Source organism: Vidua chalybeata, chromosome 3, assembly GCF_026979565.1.
Source record: "Vidua chalybeata isolate OUT-0048 chromosome 3, bVidCha1 merged haplotype, whole genome shotgun sequence".
NCBI lineage: Eukaryota > Metazoa > Chordata > Aves > Passeriformes > Viduidae > Vidua > Vidua chalybeata.
The window spans coordinates 39,696,620-39,716,533 of NC_071532.1; the positions used below are offsets into that span (position 1 = coordinate 39,696,620).

Consider the following 19,914-nt stretch of genomic DNA (forward strand, 5'->3'; position numbering starts at 1 on the left):
CCACATGTATTAACTTGTAAATGAAGCCTTATCGACAATGGTTTCAACATACATGAGGCAGCCCCCTTGCCCTGGCTTGCTTGCTTTTTGTCTGTATTTTAACCATATAAAAACTCCTACCCATATATCACTTTATAGGGGCGAATTATACCTATTACACGTAACAATCCCTCCCCTTCTACATTAACACCTTAATTCGTGTCTTTTCTAAAAACTCTACATTTGGTGATTTCCCTGTTGATCCCATGTGGTTACCTTCTAATACACGAACTCCTTTAGTTCCTTGTGATCCCATCGCCCCATTCCTCCCTGGGAATTTCCTGGTAAAGGTTGCAAGTGTCTCCCCCTCCCTTTATTTGTCCTTCAAACCTGGCCAAGGCCTCGGCTGCTCTGCTGTGTGGGTTTTCTTCTCCTAATTTCATGATTTTTGATACCTGATTGAATTTTCCTGTAGCATATTCTGGATCCGTGTGCAGGGCCGTCACCTGCATCCCCTGTACCATCGAGTGGATTAGTCAGATAAAACAGGGTATCAAGCAGGGCAGGAATATGATTCCAGCCACAAAACATACAATGAAAAATATTATTTTTTTCCACCAAGCCCCATCAAACAAGTGGTCCCACCAGGATGCTTGGAGTATTGAATGCCATTTCTGTACAGGAACATGTGCTACACATTTGATTTCAGTTGCTAGGTCTCTAATAGTTTCCCCATAATCATCAATTTCTATGCAACATTCCGACTCACTAAATTTCCCACAAACTCCTCCTTCCTCGGCCAGCAAATAGTCAAGAGCTATTCTATTTTGATATACAAAAGCTCTCATTTGGGAGTGCTGCTTAGATAGCAGTTCAAGGGCATCCGAGGTGTGGTTGGATACAATTTCTACCACAGCCTGTAGTCTTATTAGGTGGTTTAATAAGTAGATCGGGGTCCTGTACCCCCAAGTCCCATCCTGGGCCCACGTAGCAGGACCATAGTATTCTATTATCCTTTCTGCAGGCCACTCTTCCTCACCCCAGGTCTGACCCCCACCAAAGATAGGGAACTTGTTTTTCAACCTCCTCTTTTTCCTGCTTAAGGTCTTGTATAAGGGGGCCCCTAATGAACTGAAACAGAGTTTTTCGGAGTTAAGTTAACAAAATGAATTAAACATTTATAATTTAGCTTGTAGAGTTATGTATTGAATTTTAACCTTTTACTTAAGAAACCTCTGCCTGGTACAAAGGGCAAATTTCTGAAGCTTCTTGCATAAAGAACAATACCAGAAGAGGCAAAGAACCCAGATAAAGAAGCTCCTCTGTCTCCAAGCCTATCAAGACTGACAGACCTACTCAGATAAGCACCAAAGGATCAAAAGCGCACGCGCAGAGAGGAAAACTTTAGCAATGAGGAAGACCACAATCTTCAGCCTCAGGACCACCGAGAGACCCCCGTATGACCACCACAGCAAACCACGCATGCCCAGAAGGGCGTGGACTTATTTAGCATGAGAGGCGAGGACAGGCGGGGCCAGGGGTTGAATATGCATGAAAAAATTGTGCAATGTATTGCATATGGAACATCTTTGGGAATAAATGTGTGGGTCAGACTGAGGCTCAGGGCACAAGTTTTGGAGAGCTACCTCACTTGTGCCGGGCGCTGACATACATACCCACTTCCTAACTACCCCAGTTATGAAGTCTATTTATTTATTCCACGTATCGCTTCAGAACAGCGCTCAGAGTGAGGTAGGGTAAAGAAAACAGGCCTTATTAATCCTACCGTACATGATCCCTTCCATCACTGAGGCAGCTCACTGTACGCCTTCTTTCCACAAATCCAATACAAACCATCTGGGGCTTTCCACTTAATTTTTGTGCTTTCAGGCTCTTTCCAGTATCTACTTAACTCATTTAAGGACTGGTAAGGGTTAGCTCCAGGGCTTTTGTTTCAACAGAGTCCGATCTTATCACTCCATTCACACTGACCCCCTTTTTCTCAACCCCAGTACCCTGCCGGGCTTTCTGGCTGCCAGATCCGGCTTTTGTTAAAAGAATTCACAGTTAAAGTGGATACACACGGGGTGTATCCCAGCACTTCAGTGTATTCTTTCCCTTCCCAGCTAAGGCAGAATGTTCCAATTACCCTTTTGTCTAGGATCCATCCCTCAGACCTCTGAATTATTCTTGGGGTCTTAGTATCTTCCCATTTTAACAATTGCTCTGGTGCTAAACCCTCACCTTTCCATGGCCACTTCTCCGGGGACTTGAGCCCTCCACATATCCAACAATTAGCCAGACCTAATTCCGTGGCAATTTCTGGCATCAGATCTACAAATAAATTTTGATCCAATGCAGGTAAGCCCTCGTTAGTGTATTCTTTCTCCAGCTGATCGTATTGTTCACTTAAGGTTTTTAACCTCTCCTGTTCCATTCTTCTTTTTCTTACCTCTGCCTTCTGTCTTTTTAACTCTTGTGTTACCTGTTTTATTTTGCTTTCCGGGTCCACCCCTTCTTTATTCCTTGAAAAGCAAAATATTCTGTCATACTGGAAGCAAGCTCTGTCATCCTGATCTTCTAAAAAATCAAGGATAACTGGTTCATTTCTGAGGAACTTTTTACTCTCATAGTTCAAATTCTTCCCCACCCAGTATGTCTTGCCTCCCATTACACACATTCCCAACAGGTTGTTGTCATAGTACAGGGGGTTTGCCTGAAAATGAGCTACAAACACAGACTCCATTTTTCCCCCAACCCATACAGTACGTTTACACTTATCACAGGCTGAGAGGGATACAGATTCGGCATTCCTCCTGTGCATTTTGTGTATTGACTGCCCATCCTTAGGGGTCGCTCCTTGCAAATGGAATTTGGTTTTTTCTTTTATTTTGTATTCCCCCTGTTGAGTGTCGTTCTTGGAACAAAGTTCCTCTGCTCCACCCCTGCTGCAGTTTCTTGGGGCTGGGAATGTCGGACCCCCCAACTCCCCCTGTCCTTCTCAGTCAGTACGCTTTGTCTGCCCGCACCCACCGTTGGGGCACCGCCCCTCCAGGTCGGAAGTGTTATTGGCGTATTTATTGGCGTACTAATGTTGAGGCATGTTGCTAGACTCAGGTACATCAGGATTACTCCCACCACTAACATTCCTCTGCCTATACCGACACCCACTGGGTGTCCACACACCCACAGCGGCGGGGCAAACCATCTTCCTGGCAGCAGGAATAGTTTCCTGTGGTTTCATGCCAGGACCGAGCCACATACCTCCGTTTGAAAATGCCCCACCCGTGTAACTTAACAGTGTCTGCGCTGCAGGGTACCTTGTTTAACCTCCGGTACTCAACAGCAATGATTCGGGCCTTTGACTGTAGTTTACTCCTTAGCCCGTCTTGAAATAAGCGAAACCAAATTGCAGAATCTTGCTCAATTATTCCCAATCTTGGCTAGTCAAGTACTGTTCCTGTTCCTGACACTTATCACACAACCCTCCCAGACAGTTTCCCCTTCTGCAGTGCTTTACCCAAACCTCGTCACAATATTCACAAATAAAATGCACAAATGGGTAACATACACAATCTGGTACAGAGCACCTTATCAGGTCCCTATCAGTCATTTACTTGGCTGGCGCAGGGTTAATTTCAGGTCTTCTAGTGGGGAGGTGATTCTCCACTCCAGTGTCCCTTCCCGGACCTCAATCTTCTTTACTCGCGATGCGTGTGTCCACCTGTTTTCTGACGACCGTACTGCTGTATCTGTGGTCAGGAGGACAAGAAAGGGGCCCTCCCAGTGATGTACTAGCGTAGCCTCCCTCCAAGTTTTTATGAGTACCTTGTCCCCAGGCTGTATTTTGTGTATGGAGAAGCCTAAGGGGATGTTTTGCATTATTATTCCTTGTTTCCGTAATTCCTGAAGGTTCTTGCTTATGGCTATAAGGTAGGGCTGTAACTGCCCATCCTCTATTCTTAGATGTCCCACCGGCCATGTTCATATGGCATCCCATATAACATTTCAAAGGGGGAGAGGCCAGTCTCAGAATGTGGCATAGTTCGAATGTTTAACAGGGCTAAGGGGAGCCATTTTACCAAGGACATTTTAGTTTCCATAATAAATTTTGCCAATTGGGCTTTTAATGTTTGGTTCATTCTTTCAACTTGTCCAGAGCTCTGGGAGTGCCACAGGGTGTGATATTCCCAGCGGATTCCCAGAACCTCAGCCAGTTGCTTAATGACCTTTGAGGTGAAGTGTGTCCCTTGATCTGTGTCTATACAATTTACTATCCTCTATCAAGATATGATTTCCTCCAATAGGAACCTCGATACCATTTGGGCTGTAGCCTAGGAGCATGGAAAAGCTTCTACCCAATGGGTCAGCTTATCCACTATAACCAATAAGAATTTATATCTCCCCACTTTAGGTAGATCAGTAAAATCTACCTGAATCCTTTCAAAAGGCCAGTATGCCACTGGGGGGCTTCCCAATGCCACCTGCTGGGTTTTTGCCTGATTAACTTTTTGGCAGATCAGACACCCCTGTTTACACCCAAAGAATCTCAAGAATTGTTCTGCGAGTGCCTGGGCCCCCCAATGTGTCTGTTGGTGCAACCTTCCCAGAATTTTTCTGGTATAATCTTTGGACAGTAATTCCCTCCTGTCTAGTAATAGCCACTTACCTTCTTTCAGCTGACCCCCGATCTTCTGGTATCCTTCAATCTCCCTTTGAGAGGGATGGGGGAGGTATTCTCGGACTTCCCCCTCCATATCTCTGGAGTGCTTACCTTCAGTAAAGCTGCACTCTTTGCCTCCTTGTCTGCTAGGTTATTTCCTCGGGTTCTGAACTGCATTCCAGTCTGATGTCCTTTCATGTGGACTATGGCAATTGCCTCCGGCCCTCTAATGGCCTCCAAAATGTTCCTGACTATTTCCTCATGCACCAACCCTCCCCCACAGGTATTAACCACTCCCCTTTCTTCCCAAATTTTTCCAAAGGTGTGTACCACCCCAAATGCATATTTTGAATCTGTGAAGATTGTTCCCCTTTTCCCTTTTAGTTTCTGTAAAGCTCTATATACTGCAAAGAGCTCACAAGCTTGAGCTGACCAATTGGCACTCAGGGGTCCTGATTCCACCACCTCCCCAGTTTTCCCATTTATCACGGCATACCCAGATTTTCTCTTCCCATCTACAACCCTTGCTGACCCATTCACAAATCATTTTTCTCCATCTTCTAGTTCCTCCTCTTCCAAATCAGGTCTTATTTTAGTTTGTAATTCCACCACCTCAGCACAATCATGAGAAGGAACCCCTGTGGCTTCCCCAAACATGAACTGGGCAGAATTTTGTGCCAAAGTAGTTTGTAGTTCTAAATCGTGAGAGTGAATCAGGATGGCTTCATATTTCAGGAGCCTAGCGTCTGTCAGCCACTTATCCGTTCTGAGGTAAAATGCTCCTTACATTGTGGGGGGTGTAGACTACCAATGAGGCCCCGAACGTTACTTTCTTGGCCTCCTCTACTAATATTGCCACTGCCACAATTGCTTGCAAGCAAATGGGCCACCCCCTGCTTACAGAGTCCAGTTTTGATACAAACCCGACCGGCTTTTTGGTCCCTGCCCAGTCCTGAGTTAGGACTCTGTGGGCAGTGTGGTTACTAATGTCCACAAATAACTGGAAGGGGCTTTTTACATCTGGGAGGCTCAATACCGGGGCTGCCATGAGGGTTTCTTTTAATTCCTTGTAGCCCTCCTCATCCTGTTTTGTCCACTTAACCCTGTCTGTGGTAAGCTTCTCATAAAGAAATCTTACCTTCTCGCTGTAAGCTTCAATCCATTGCCTGCAGTAACCCAGGAGCCCCAGTAGTTGTCTGACTTCCCTCTTCGTTTGTGGTGGAGGCAAGGTGATGATCCCTGCTACCCTGTCTGGGTCTAATTTTCTTTTTACCTTTTGTCAGCCATTGTCCGAGATATTTCACCTCGGGCTCTGTGAACTCTAGTTTAGATTTTGAAACCTTCAACCCCTTTTCTCCCAGAAAATTTAACAAGGCTATAGTGCCAATCCTTACATCATCCTCCTTGGGATCGGCTACCAGCAGGTCATCCACATATTGCAGTAATTTGGTCCCTTGTACTGGCACAAATTCACTTAATATTTTCTCAAGGGCCTGACCAAAGAGATTCGGTGAATCCACAAACCCCTGTGGCAGGGTGGTCCACCTTAGCTGCTGTTTTCTTTTTGTCTCCGGGTCCTCCCACTGGAAGGCAAAGTAGTCCCGACTTTCCTTGGCTAAAGGACAAGTCCAGAAGGCATCCTTTAAATCTATGACACTATACCAAGTGTCCTCCGGAGATACGTTATTTAACAAGGTGTAGAGGTTTGAGACCGTAGGGAACAAAGTTTTTTTTGTCTGATTTACAGCTCTAGGGTCCTGCACCAGCCGGTAATTCCCATCTGATTTTTGCACTGCCAGAATAGGTGTGTTATGCCTTGACATACAAGGCACCAGCATGCCCTTTTTTATTAAATCCTCTATTATAGGTTTTAATCCCTGTCTGCCTTCCAGGGGGATGGGATATTGTCTGATCCATATAGGATCCTTCGGCCTCTCAATTTCGATGTGTATGGGTTCCATATCCAACCTTCTCGCCTCCCCTTGAGTGTGCCAGACCTTGGGATTTATTTGTTTTTCATCCTCAGTAGTTAACTTATATAGACTTACCGTGAGCTGTGAATTCTGTGCAATTAGACTTATCCCTAGGACTGCCATCAAGTCCCGCCCCAGTAAATTATAGTCTGCTTCTTCTACTAATAGGATATTCCCAAGACAGATTTTATTTTCAGATTCTATTTCCACATTTTTAGCTCTGGTACCTTGAAGGGTTCCCCTTTTGCCCCAGTAACCACCATTGAATCTTTATTTTTGTACACCCCAGTGGCAGTTTTTAGACCGTGGTCCTTTCTGCCCCCTAATCAACCAATAAAACTAGCTCCTGTTTCTGGGGTCCTACTTTTAACTATATCAAGGACTCTCCAGGTGTTCTGGACCCGAAATTATAGAGCCCCTGACACCTCTAATCCTCCTGGGAAATGATTTCATCCTTTATTCTTTTCTTGCATTCTCTCTTAAAGTGCCCTTTCTGTTTGCAGTAAAAGCACTCAGGGCCACTTACCTGTTTGTTTGTGTCCTTCTTTGGCTTTCCTTGGGGCCGATGAGCTTGTGCTGACTTCCCTGGGTTTTTGGCTTGCTCCTGCTTTTGACCTTCCCTGACCACCACTACCAGCACCCTTGCCTGTGCCTTTTGCCTTTCATCCTCTTGTCTCATATAAACCTTCTGGGCTTCCCTTAGTAACTCCTGCAGGCTTTTCTCTTGCCAATTTTCTATTTTCTCCAACTTTTTCCGAATATCCTCCCATGATTTGGCAACAATTTGGGTTTTTAACAAAATTCCCCCAACGGGAGAATTAGGGTCCATCCCTGAATACATTTGGAAGCTTTTTCTAAGCCTCTCTAGCCATTCGATGGGTGTCTCGTCTCTCCCTTGGCACTCCCCCAATGCTTTACTAATGTTTTGTCCTTTTGGCACTGCCCCCTGGATACCTTGTATTACTATGTTCCTCAGTCCTGTCATTTTAAGCTGGTCCTCCTTCGCCTGGGCATTCCACTGAGGCCTCTGTTCAGGCCATTTCTCGGCCCCACTCCCGCCCTGGGGGTTCCTGAATTCCCAGTCCTTTATAGCAGCCTGTCTTATCATGCTCTTCGGCATTGAACAAAGACCTTAGTATAGCGGTGATATCATCATACGAATAAATGCTGTTCCCTAAGAATTTGTCCAACCTCTCCGCCACTCCCAGAGGGTCATCCATCAGTTTTCCCATTTCTCTCTTAAAGGCTCTCACATCCCTGGTGTTAATCGGTACGTTTACGTATCCAATAACTCCTGGAGTGGTGGGTACTTCCCTTAGGGGTAGAGGTTGGGTCTATCATCTTCACTATCATAGGTATTATCTCTCCTCTTTTTCCACTGGGTTCTACTGGCAGGAGGAGATGTGGATTCCCCAGTGTGAAGTGTGCGGCTAAAGTCACCCATGTGTTGTGTGGGGAGGAGGGATTGGGAAGGTCCCAGTGTGTCCGGTACCACTGGTGCCGAAGGCTGTGTATTAAGTGGCGGTGCCGATGCCCGTGTGGGTTGTGATGGGGGGGCTGCTGAGGTGGGTATGGGGGCCTGTGCTTGAGGAGGAGGGACCTGATATGGTCGTGGGAGATTTTTTAGGAGTTCCCATGCTTTGCTAGGACTTACTTTGTTGCCAGAGGTCTTGACCAGGAATAGTCTTGTACTGGCATATTCCCATAACCTGCTGCAGTCCATTTCCTCACTGTCCAGCCTGCTTTCCCCATATAGATAGTCAAATAGAGCTTGGCACATTCTCGTATCAAATGTGCTGTACGTGGGCCAGAACATGCACTTCCCAATTTCCATACCCCCCCATACTTCCACACAATAATGGATCATTTTCTCCTTTAACTTCCCCTGCCTTGCAGGACATTCCTCCCAATGTTCTAACATCCATTCCACGGAGCTTTCCCTCGGGATTTCGGGCACCCCGTCCCTTTTCCCCGTGTTCAACTTCCCTGATTTCTCTTGGGTTTTTCCCTGGATCTTACTTTTCTTTTGTCCCATTTTGAAATTTCTTTACCGTACCTCTGTGTTGAACTCCAAAAATGACTCCAAAACCAACTGGCCATCGCCACATGTGTGACTTGGTCTTCTCCCGACCAAGTCTTATCAGCCTACTAGTCGCACAGCAAACCGATCTGTGGATTTTTGGCTGATAAAATGAGCTCTCTTACCTTTTCCCGGACTCCCAAGTCCTAGGTCAAAGGAGTTTCCCAATTCTCGAGTATCCGAGAACGTTCTTTCCTCCTCCGATCCTCCCGTAACCAAACCCCTGAACCCCCCTTTGAGTTGCAGTCTTTATTGTGTGATGTGAGTTCACCCAGTTTCACTTGTGTCCCCCTTAACCGACCACTTCCCTCGTGGGATAGTGGAACTGCGATTTTGGGGCCACTCTTGCCTCGTGACAATGTCACGTCTCATACACACGTCCGATCACACCCTCAACCACGCGATACTTATGGTCCTTTTTCCCACGTGGATTCTTCGTGCACGTAGATTTTTATGAGTGAAAAAAGTTGCTGCTGCAGCTTTGGAGGTTCTGACTCCAAATACTCGAGAGCTCTGGGCCCGTTTCATCCCTTTCTGATTGTGGCTTTTCTTTTGGCTTTTGGTTTGGAATCTGATTGGTTCCGCAGGTTTCCCCAATCCTGTCCGGCCGCTGAAATAAGCGGGGCGCCACCCAGACCAAGGGCAGGGAGCACTTGGATGGCCCAAATCAGATCACGTCGGGCTCACCAAGATTGTTATAGGTAAAAATTGACCCAGCCAAATTAAAAAGAAAAAAACAATTTTTATTATAGTGATAAAATTCTATCTGAGCCAGCCACAAAGAAAAGGACAGTGCCAAGCACGGGATCAGTGCTGGGTGAGACACAGGTCCGACCGCTCTAGCCGAAGGTCTCCCATGCTTCACACCATCCATTCGGCAAGAGCAGTTTTTATACAGTTTATTTTGCTTGAGGCCGGGATTTTGGCGATCAGCCTTTTCTTCCCTTTCAAAGTCCCACATACTCATAAAGTTGGAGTTACAGAACTCTGCATTGAGATGTAATTTTCAGAGGTTCAAGTGATCCCAGTCTAGAGTAGTTGTTGGGACAATCATCACTTGGGAGTTCCTAGATTATCTCGAGAAATGGCCCATTTCCGAGGGAGCCACATGTATTAACTTGTAAGTGAAGCCTTATCGACAATGGTTTCAACATACATGAGGCAGCCCCCTTGCCCTGGCTTGCTTGCTTTGTGTCTATATTTTAATCATATAAAAACTCCTACCCATATATCATTTTATAGGCGCAAATTATACCTATTACACATAACAGGATCCTTCCTGCATTTTGTAGAAAAATGTTATTAACAGCTCATCTTGTATTATGCTAGTCACATGTGCATCACGTGTGCTGTATAATCATCAGAAGTTTCCTTGATCCTAAATACTGGGAAATGCTGTCATAAAATCATGACTACACCTTATATTATTTGATAGAAAAATGCTGTTGTTAACAGTATGTGTCAGTTAATTGCAAGGATACACAAATGATGCAACTCCGTAAGATTTTCTTCTCTTGAGTCAAGAGAAGAGCAATATTTTTTGTCATTGAAGGGAATTTAAGGAAAATTAGTTGGAAATTGCTGAAAATATTGGTGGTTTATTCTAGAAAAAAGTGAGGGGCTTCTTCCTGGAGGTCAGTGTTTTAGTGCCAGTGGAATACGTGGTGGTAGGTGATTAGTGTTGGTTGGGTTGCGGTGTGTTCCATCCTGGGGAACTTCGCAGGTCAGTTTGAGGTTTGATGCCACACTTTGACCTGGTTTCCTTGTCCAGAGTGTATTGACTTTTCAGAGACTAAGGCTGATTTGTCATGGAGGCTATGTAGCATACCCAAGAAATCTAGCCTGTAGAATAGAATGTGAGCATAAGGCTGCTTGAAATGTGCCATTTTGTTTAAGTCCTCTCTAGAAAAAGAAGTAAAGTTGCTAAGCATGGAAGAATTCCTCTCAGGAATAATTTCTGCAGAGTTATCTTCAAGGTAGGCATACAAATTCAAAAGCATTAAGATTACTTCACTGTTCATGCAGTTTGGATGAGAGTTCTTTGCTGTAGCTCCCTGAGATTTTGTTTTCTGGGAGGGAGGTGGGTTTTATCACAGCTCGGGTCAAAGCCCGCCAACAGAGTTAACTCAATTGCCAGCCAGGTAGTGACACAGCAAAGCAGGCATGGAGGAGGTGGCTGAAAATATATGGAGGCTTCTGTGGAGAGCGCATACATTGTATGCTTTGTAGGGAGAGGTGATGAAAAGCTCCTTTGTTGTGCAGACTGTTGGCCTTCGAGACACTTTAGTCTCTGTTGATGTGTCAGAGGACAGGGCACACCACTTTGATGGCTCTTTATGGCCACAGTTGGTCTTATGGTGGTGATGCTGCTCATGAAGAGGAGCTCCTTGTGCAGAGCTGATTCATGGGCAGCTCAGCTTTCATGCAATCGCCAGCTGAAGCAGCTTTGCAAGAGTGCTTTGCTGGCAATGCAGAAATTCACCCCACTCTGGCTGCTCCCTGAGGGTAGCCTGTGTTCTTCGGGTTGCCCCTTCGAATAATCAGGGAGGCATTGCTTACATCTGGCTGCAGACACTCAGGGCTGTTTGGGAATCAGCAGGTGGAATGTCTTTGCAGTGTCAGTGGTACATATGGCTGGTGTCACTGAAACTACAGGAGAAACAAAAACTCTCCAACAACAATCTTTAGTGCTAGAGAATTAAGGCATTACTTTATTCTTGCCAGGATGGTGTTCTGGCCAGGATGTGCAACAGAAACCAGTTCATCCACACATTGCCCTGGTTGTGCAGAGAAAATCATTCCATCACACAAGTCTATTAGATTTTTCACATTTGTCAAAACCCAGAGAAATTCATTGGTTCCATGTTCACTGCTCCCAAGGTCTTAGTATTTGGTTTCCTATTGGTTATTGGTTTGCCTTTAATGTTAATTAGTTTCTCATTCTTCATTCTCTTATCTATCTCTTCCCAGACCAGGAGTCTTGGACCATGCTAGGGGAATGGTTGTTACCTTTTGTGTATATTCTTTTTTGTATGCTGCTCCCAGTCTGCTGAGATGTTAAACTCATCAGACCTTGAGTGGTGGAGCAGTCCTTTGAAAAGAAACTTCAATTCCTTTCCCCCTGGACAAAGGCAAACAAACACCTGACTAAAGTTATATTAAAAAATTTTAAACTTTGTATAATTTCCAACACTGGGAACTATGACTTGGACAGAAGGAAAACCCTTATGGTGTGGGTAATGGTAATTAATTCTTACATAAGGTTCATTTATTGGAGTTGGCCAGTTATAAGCAGAGACTAAAATGTCTTTTGAATTTATCGGAATAATGGTGCTCAGCAGCGAGTGTGAATTCCTGAGGTGGAGGAAACATTCCAGTGTAACAACTTAGGAAAATGATGCCTGCAATCCTTTGAAAATGCTGCTGTACTGAGTTGCCTGCCCTGAATGGGGCTCCGGCTCAAGGCAGCTGTGAAGACTGTTCTGACTTGGGCCCCAAAGCTGGTTTTGCTTCATATGCCAGGGTTTTTGTTTGTTCTGATGTGCTGAGGTGGTGGTAGAGATCACTGCATCACTGCAAACCTTTTCTTAGGTTTCCTTCTGGCAGGAGAGAGGGAACCCTGCTAGGGTTTATAGGCTGCCATGGTGGCATGACAAGCAATCTTGATGCATTGGCTAAAAAAGAAGTGTTCAAGAGAGCAGGCTTTGCAAATTTCATCGTTGGTTTCTGCTCAACAAAATGTAAAGTCTGGCTAGCAAATTCTGCATTTCTCAGGATACAACCTTAGTGCTAATCTTGCCTACCTTAAAATGAGTTTTTGCCCTCATACCCAGAATTAGATTGGTGTTCTACCTGAGCTGCTGAAGGTTTGCAAGGTAATTCTTTTTAACAGAATTGTTGTGTTTAAGTGGAGTCCAAAACCTAATGTTGAAAGCAGCCACCCACTCCCTTCATTGCTTTTCATCCTCTGCTGTATTGTAATGCTGGCTTAGTGTCCCTTCTGAAATAAAACTCTTGCACGTGGAATTCTTCAAAAATTTTGTTTTTTTGAGAAGGTAAATGCTACAAATAGCTAAATAATTTAGTTCTTGTAAGATGCTGTATAATGCACAGAGGCTGCAAATTTAACCAATTTAAATTAAAAGGCTAGCCAAACTGGAAGGTTTTGTACTGGCACAAAACAGGAATTACTCTTCCTCTGAGAACCTTTATATGTGGCCCCAACCCTTACTTGTTCCTTTGCAAGGGGAAATCCAGAGAGGATACTATTTTACAAAAAAAGAAAAAGTTTGTAATCTCTGGTGACTAAACTTGCCCTGGCTTCTTTTCCATGCCTCTTCCACTCACTTGATGTCATACTATTTTTGTCCCTTTCTAGCTCATTGACACAATTGCCTCAGAAATCGGAGAACTGAAACAGGAGATGGTACAGACAGATCTCACAGTGGAAGATGAATGTGCTGATTGGCAAAGGTGATTAAAATGTTTATTTTCATGGTTCTGGAGAGTCTACCACAACAGGAATGTTTTCCCTGTTCTTTCTTCTTGGGTGGCTTCTGTCCTAGCACTTTTCTCCCTGACAGCATAGGAGGTGTAGATAATCTTGCTCTTGATCCAACGAATTTGCCTTTGTGCAGGAGATTCAGCTGTTTGGTGTATTTGCCTTAATATCTTCTAATTGCAACTGAGCTTCGCTTCCTTGTTAAAAACCTTGGATACTGATGAATGTCTAAAGCAGAAAAGTACTGCCATTATTACCATTGTCTGTGGCACAGCTTTGCTTTCATGCTGTAAAGACAAAATGTCCATTGCTTCGAGTGGCTCTTTGAAGATTCAATATACAATAACATGACTTCTTTATGCTCGCAGGTTAGGAAGTAAAATATTGACTGCTATGAACTGATGCATACGTGGGTTAAGTTAATTTATATATGAGTAACTTGCACATAAGAAAAACAAAATTGTACCTTTAAGTGTGCAGAAAGGGACCTCAGCATTTTGGCTTTTCTTGAACAGTTGCATCTGCTAAACATCTGGAGAATAATCAATATTTTAGTCCTTGTGTTAACAAGAGAACACATTTTTGTACTTACTTTAAAAATTTGTTGCAAGAGGAAAGCAACCAATGGTAGGTGTTGTGTTTTATCTGACTGCATGGTCTTGGCCAGCCCTGGAGCTGGTGGGGTTTGTTCTTCTACCAGTGAGTTGATGAAGTGGAAAATTGTTTTTAGAATTACATTTAAGATTTTTAACTCTTTTTCTTCCTATGAATTCTATTGAAACCTGCTAGAACTTACTACAAAGCATATGTAGATTATTTTCAAAAACATTGAGCAGCAGCTTTGTTGGCCAAGTAGTAAAGAATGTAAGACAATTGAACTAATTAAAGTTCTTGGCTGTGGCCCTGGTTGAACATTACTCAAATTTTAAAGCTTTTGAGAGCACAGTTCTTCTAGAGGGCAGAAGGGATGCTTTCTTCATTTTGTGAATTCAGCTAATTAACTTCAGAGATCATCAGCCACTTTTCAGTTAAGAAGAGGCTTCTTGTATCTTTGAATACATCATATGCATGAAAGGCTAAGGTCTACTGATTCTAAAATCTTGGTGGAAGCACTTAGCTGGAAACAGTCAACTAAACCTCCCCATTTTACAGATCATGAGTTTTCTTTTTATTGATTTTTAAATGACTTTTTAATCTTAATTTGTTAATCTTGACTGCAAAACATATTTTGGTTTAAGATAAAGTAAACTTAGCATTAAAAAATGAATAATGAAATTTCCATGAAAAATAACAATAGCCATCAAAAAATTATTTTCTGTCAATTCAAGATGATAATGTGAAATATAAAGTCTGAATAAATGAGCTAAAGTCAAACCTACTGTGACTACAACATTCTAAACTGCATGCTTCTATGTAAGGAATAAGTTTTATCAATGTCTGTAAGTTAAGTAATTTAGTTGTGCACTGACACCTTTTTTTAAAATTTAGTGCTACAGAGCAAGATTATAGTATATATAATATATACTATATTATACTCTATATGTATAGAGGGTATATATATATATATATATATATAATTTCAACAAGAGTTTTCCAGAGTTCTTGTTTAAACTAGACACCTCACAAGGCTGTGTTTACTGTAATAACTTTATTTCTTTGTAGTTAATTTAAAACTTGGCAGTTAATGGCATTTTCTCTTCTTATTGCATTCTGCTGTTCAGAAGTTGGTGTCTTGATTTGACCTTTGGATTTGCATCTAGGGATATTTGAGCTCAATGGAATGTCCATTTTCCTTGCTCTTTTTCCACCTTAGCAGGTATCCAGACACCCAGAGCAGTTCTGGAAAGGCAGGCATTGCAGAGCTCTCAGCTGAATTCAGAAAGATAAAGACATGAAATTGTGTATCTGCAACCTTAGTATTGTGGTGTGGGGTTTTTTGTGGTTATGTGGTGACTTTCAGATTTATACTCTGCATCTTATATACTCCTTTATTTTGGGCTCATCTCTCCTTTTAATACAATATGGCCCAAGTAATATCAAGAATGATTCAAGGGCTCACTTTGACTTGTAAATATGTAAAAGCCAGGCAAAAAAAAAAAAAAAAAGGCTTGCAAAATGTGTTTTAAGAGGGACTGTCTCAATATCCCACTTTTTTGATGCCTCACCTTCCTTTTTCCCAATGCAGACATGTATCTCTATAATTCAAATGAGCAGAATTGTCAGAAGAGGCAATTAGTGGGACAGATTTCTGTCATGCCATTCCAGTGACCTTTGAAAGAGTAACAAGAGAGCTTCTGCATGCAGTGGCAGTCCCAGGACCATGTGGGATGGGTCTGGTGGCACCTGGATGCACCTGGATGATCTTTTAGGAGGCCTCATGCCCCCTGCACATCCGTGTGAATATCCGTGAGGGGCCGTGCTTCTAGAGGGGAAGGCTGTAAAGCTCCAGGCTTCCCAGGGCACTTGGTGCCTGTGGAATAGTTCAGGGAAGCTTTGCTGGTGGTGGCAGCTGCAGCAGCTTATTCCCTTCCTGTTCTGTTCCCATGGAAGGAACAGGGGCAGAGCTTTGCTCCGTGCCTTATGTCCTGCACTGCACAGCCCTCACACTGCTGTCTTTTTCACAGCGGTTACTCACTTCAGTAGAGCCATCTTCTGTCCAGCATAGAGAACCATTTCTGTTATTGCTGACAGGTTGGCAAGTATCCAGAAACCTTCTTCCCAGCTGCCTTGTCTTGACCTTTTAGCTGTAATGGGACGCAGGAGGAAGTTACCAGTGGATCTCTGCCCCTCCCAGCTGATGCTCAGTATGACTGTATAGACTGGGCTGGGGTGATTAAGAGCTATTAGATTTACAGAAATCCAGGCATTTTGCAGTGGATAGTCAAACTGAATTAACTGTGAGGTGGTTAACTTTTGTTAACTGGAGCAAGGTTCGTATCATGACCAAGGATCATCCTGGTTAAAAGCTTGAGCCTGTTCTTTGTCTTTTTTACTGTGATTCAGTCTAATCAGGATGCAGCACAGCATTATTTATCTTGGCAATTACCTCTCTGTACTTCCTGCGTGTTTATGGGTTTTCTCAAATCTAAGGAAACTTGCATGAATCATGTGTTTTCTTTAGTTCATAGTGAGTAGTGTTGAAACCTACCTTTCCCACTGAAGAGGAACTGTGTAGCAGCCCTGGAATAAAGTAGACCATTCATTAAGGCTGATTTGTGTTTCAATTTTGAGTTTAATGTGACCTGGTCAGATTGTCTTGTATCAGGAATTTTCTTTTCAAAATCCCAAACAAATAACACAAACTAACCAAGCAACATCTTCCAACCCAAAAGTAAAACCAGGAGAGGAATTTAGTTGTTGCATAATATACATATTTTGTGAGCGTATTTTGCTAGCATTTAGGTTACAAGAACTTATTCTTGTTCAGTACACTTGAGTTAATCCATTGCTCATGAATTCAAATGGTTATTCTTTCCATGCAGTTGTTTCCAAAGTAGTTACACACACATCCCAGTCCAAAATAATTTTAGTCTAACTCTTAACACATAATGAGTTTCAAGAACTCCCATGTGTCAGGGTTTGACTGCATGTCTAATGCTCAGATCATTAATTAAAATTATTTTAAGAATAAAAAAGCAAACTGGGAATATGATGCTCAGCAGTATTAGACCACTATAAACAGGCTGTCAAAACAGACCAGTGGGGAATTTTTTACTGCATTTGCTCCCAGGCCTTGGGAAGTGGCATCTTGTAGTATGTATGTGGTTTGCCAGGTGTGTTTTTTCCAAGGTATGCTTTTTCCAGAGTTTACCAGGTTAGATGTTTCTCTCTGTTTCCTTCTTTATTATTTGGGAACAGGAAATAATTATTTTGTGGTTCATATTCCTGTTTACCTCACCACAGATTGCAATAACATTCTAGTGCTGATTTATCTGAGTTGCATTGGTGTTGTTAGAACCATTAGTGTTTAGGAGTGGTAGAAATTATGGTTATGATCAGATATTCATAATCTTTGGTTTATTTCTTGAGGGAGCACAAGCAGCTGCCCCAAGGAGGTGCCTGTGTATGTAAGTGAGAGAGTTTCCTCCTTGGATCTCAGCATGTGGGAGGGATTGTGCACGTAAGTACCCGGCAGTTCGAAAAACCGTATAGCTCCCCATTCAAATTAGTCTGAAAATTTTTGGTGGTCTAGGGGGTGTGGGACAACACAAAGCCAGTCATACCAAAGAGGAACATCGTGACCCTACATGCCTGTGCAAACTCTTGCCAGCTTTAGGTGGTAAGCACTCGTAGTGGTAATGAAATGTCAAATGATTTTGTCTGTTCTTATCTGATCATACAGTGAAAGTTCTTTTCCCCACTTACTCTCTTTGCTTGCCCTCTGCAGAGAATCTGCAAGTTGCTGAACAAAGCTAGAAGAGGGCCATTTGGTTGTTTGGTTTATTCTGTTGTTTGGTTGGTGGATTTTAATTTCGTTCAGCTTGTTTTCTTTGGTGTGGGGTTTTTTGCGGGGGAAGGGTGGAGAGGTTTTTTGTTTGTTTTGAAAGTATTCGGTGCTCCTGTGCATGTGAACTCTGTACCTATTTGCTGAGGGTACAGTAGCTGGCATAATAAGGATGGTAAATGCTGTTAGTGATGCTTAGGACCTGTCCAAAGCACAGAATTCAGAAGAGCTGCACAGTGTGCAGTGGGGAGGTGGAGCTGCATTGTCCTCTGCCGCCCAGGGCCTCTCCTGCTGCAGAAAAGGTCTGTAAGGGGAACACATCCTCTGCCTGACATCTCAGGGAGTCAGTTGAGCTTGCAGGGTGCTTTTTGTCTGTTCCTGAATTTTGTCATCAAGAAGCTGTTAGCAGAATAACTGCTCCATAGTGATTTCTAGCATGGAGAGAATCACAGGATGTACTTCTAGCTCAAAAATGAGGAATTTGAGACAGCAACACACGTGCACTTGTACTGGGTGTTCTGTATTATATGGATGATGGTGAAGCTTTGCATAACAAAAGGAGTTCTCAAAGTATTCTGTTTATTTGGATTTTTAATAAGAATCTACAGCCTCCAAAAACTCTACTTCATTACTGAATGTAGCAGTAACTTTAGATGCCCTGCTCCAAATAAATTTTAAACTTACATTACCTTGCCACATTCACACTTCGCTTAGCCTTTATTTCTCACATAGCAGTCAATCCACAGCTAAAGGAATTTGGAGCATAAATATACAATTCCTTACTTGTTTCTGATCCTGGGAAGTGTAGTATTAAAATGTGAGGTAAGGACCTTTCATGGCAAAAATAAAAAAAAAAATATTTACAGAACTTAGCAGGAGTACAATAAGAATCCACTGCCACTTATGACATATTTTTTAAGGAAGCTGTGCCTTAGGGAGGATTATCTGGGAGTTTAACTTTTTTTTTCTTGTTTCTTTCTTGGGTTTCTCATCTCTTTCTCACCTCCTCCCACTCTGACCTCTTTGCAGAGGGTAGCAAAGATGGATATGCAGCTGTGAAGGCAACAGAGCTGCTGGAGCAGAGACAGTAGTCTGGGCAAAAGGTGAAGTGATGCTGGTTTATGGACTTGTGTTGTGAAAATAATCCCTCCAAACAGACAAAGTTCTTGTGTCTGGTGCAGTGATCACCAATAGGTAGTGGGTTGCTCCATTGTCAGAATATTGAACAGATTTTTCTGGAAGGCATGAGAGAGCAAGATTTCTGTGTGTTGCAGCATTTGCAATCGATCTGGGAATAAAAGTGTCTGAATTGCATAAATATCCTCGAAGAAAAGTTTTTCCATATATTAGCACAGCAAAGAAGCCAAGTGAAATGTTCTCTCAATCACATCTGTGCATACAATTGTACCTGAAGTGATGGCTGAACTTCTCCAACTTCACAGAAGAATCTAAGGCTTATCTTCAAGCTGGCTTTGAATTGAGAACCTTTAAAGAGAATTTTTGTGTATGCTAAATATAAGAATTCTCAGTAGAAGTACTAGCCCAGAGTGTCAGCAGTGCCATGAGCTTCTTGATAATTCTGTTCACTGACCTAAGTGATTGTTCATAGGAGGTTAGCATGTCTATTTTTTTTTCCTAAATTTTCCACAGTCTAATAATGGATATGGATAATGTCTCTCCTGAGAAAAATGATGTCAAAAGCTGCCCCCGGGACTCTGGATATGACAGCCTATCCAACAAGCTAAGCATATTGGACAAGCTCCTCCATACTCACCCTGTGTGGCTGCAGCTTGGTCTTAATGATGCTGAAGCCATGGAAATTTTGCAGACACAGCCTCCTGGGGTAAGAAGAATCTCAATTTCTTTAAGGACATGTTTTTCCCAACTGTTGTGCTGCCATTTTACACTCAGGTGTTGGACCAATACAGTAATGACCAAGTAAAATTACAGTATGTTTTACAGCAGATGTCATGAGGTTGTTGTGGTTCCTTTTTGTATATGATCTGTATATATTCTGTCATCTGTGATGAAGCTAATACCATTTCCTTCTGCCTTCTCCACGACAGATATTTCTGGTTAGGAAATCTGCAAGGCTGCAGAAGAAAGTTATCTCTCTGCGTCTGTCCAGTGACTGTGGGTCCTGCCTGAAAGAATTTGCCATAAAAGAAAGTACATACAGTAAGTTGTGAGTTACATACTTTTCAGCTGTTCCTTAGGTACTTTTTCCCCTATAGGATGCAGGAGCATTTGCATTGCTGAAACCCACAGCAGAGG

The 19,914-nt window shown here is 43.0% G+C and overlaps 1 protein-coding gene across 6 annotated transcripts in view; it reads left to right on the top strand.

Annotated features, from left to right (window-relative positions):
• The window catches only part of RIN2 (Ras and Rab interactor 2), a 74,642-nt gene that overhangs the window by 29,768 nt on the left and 24,960 nt on the right, over positions 1–19,914 (top strand). For 4 of the 6 annotated variants that reach the window (XM_053939616.1, XM_053939615.1, XM_053939621.1 and 1 more), the window contains exons 3-5: positions 13,074–13,168; positions 19,291–19,483; positions 19,707–19,818. In XM_053939616.1, coding sequence (XP_053795591.1) covers positions 13,074–13,168; positions 19,291–19,483; positions 19,707–19,818 — 400 coding nt within the window. Of the gene's footprint in view, positions 1–13,073; positions 13,169–18,654; positions 18,744–19,290; positions 19,484–19,706; positions 19,819–19,914 lie in introns of those variants that run through there. The other 2 variants (XM_053939619.1, XM_053939620.1) reach the window with 2 other exon arrangements.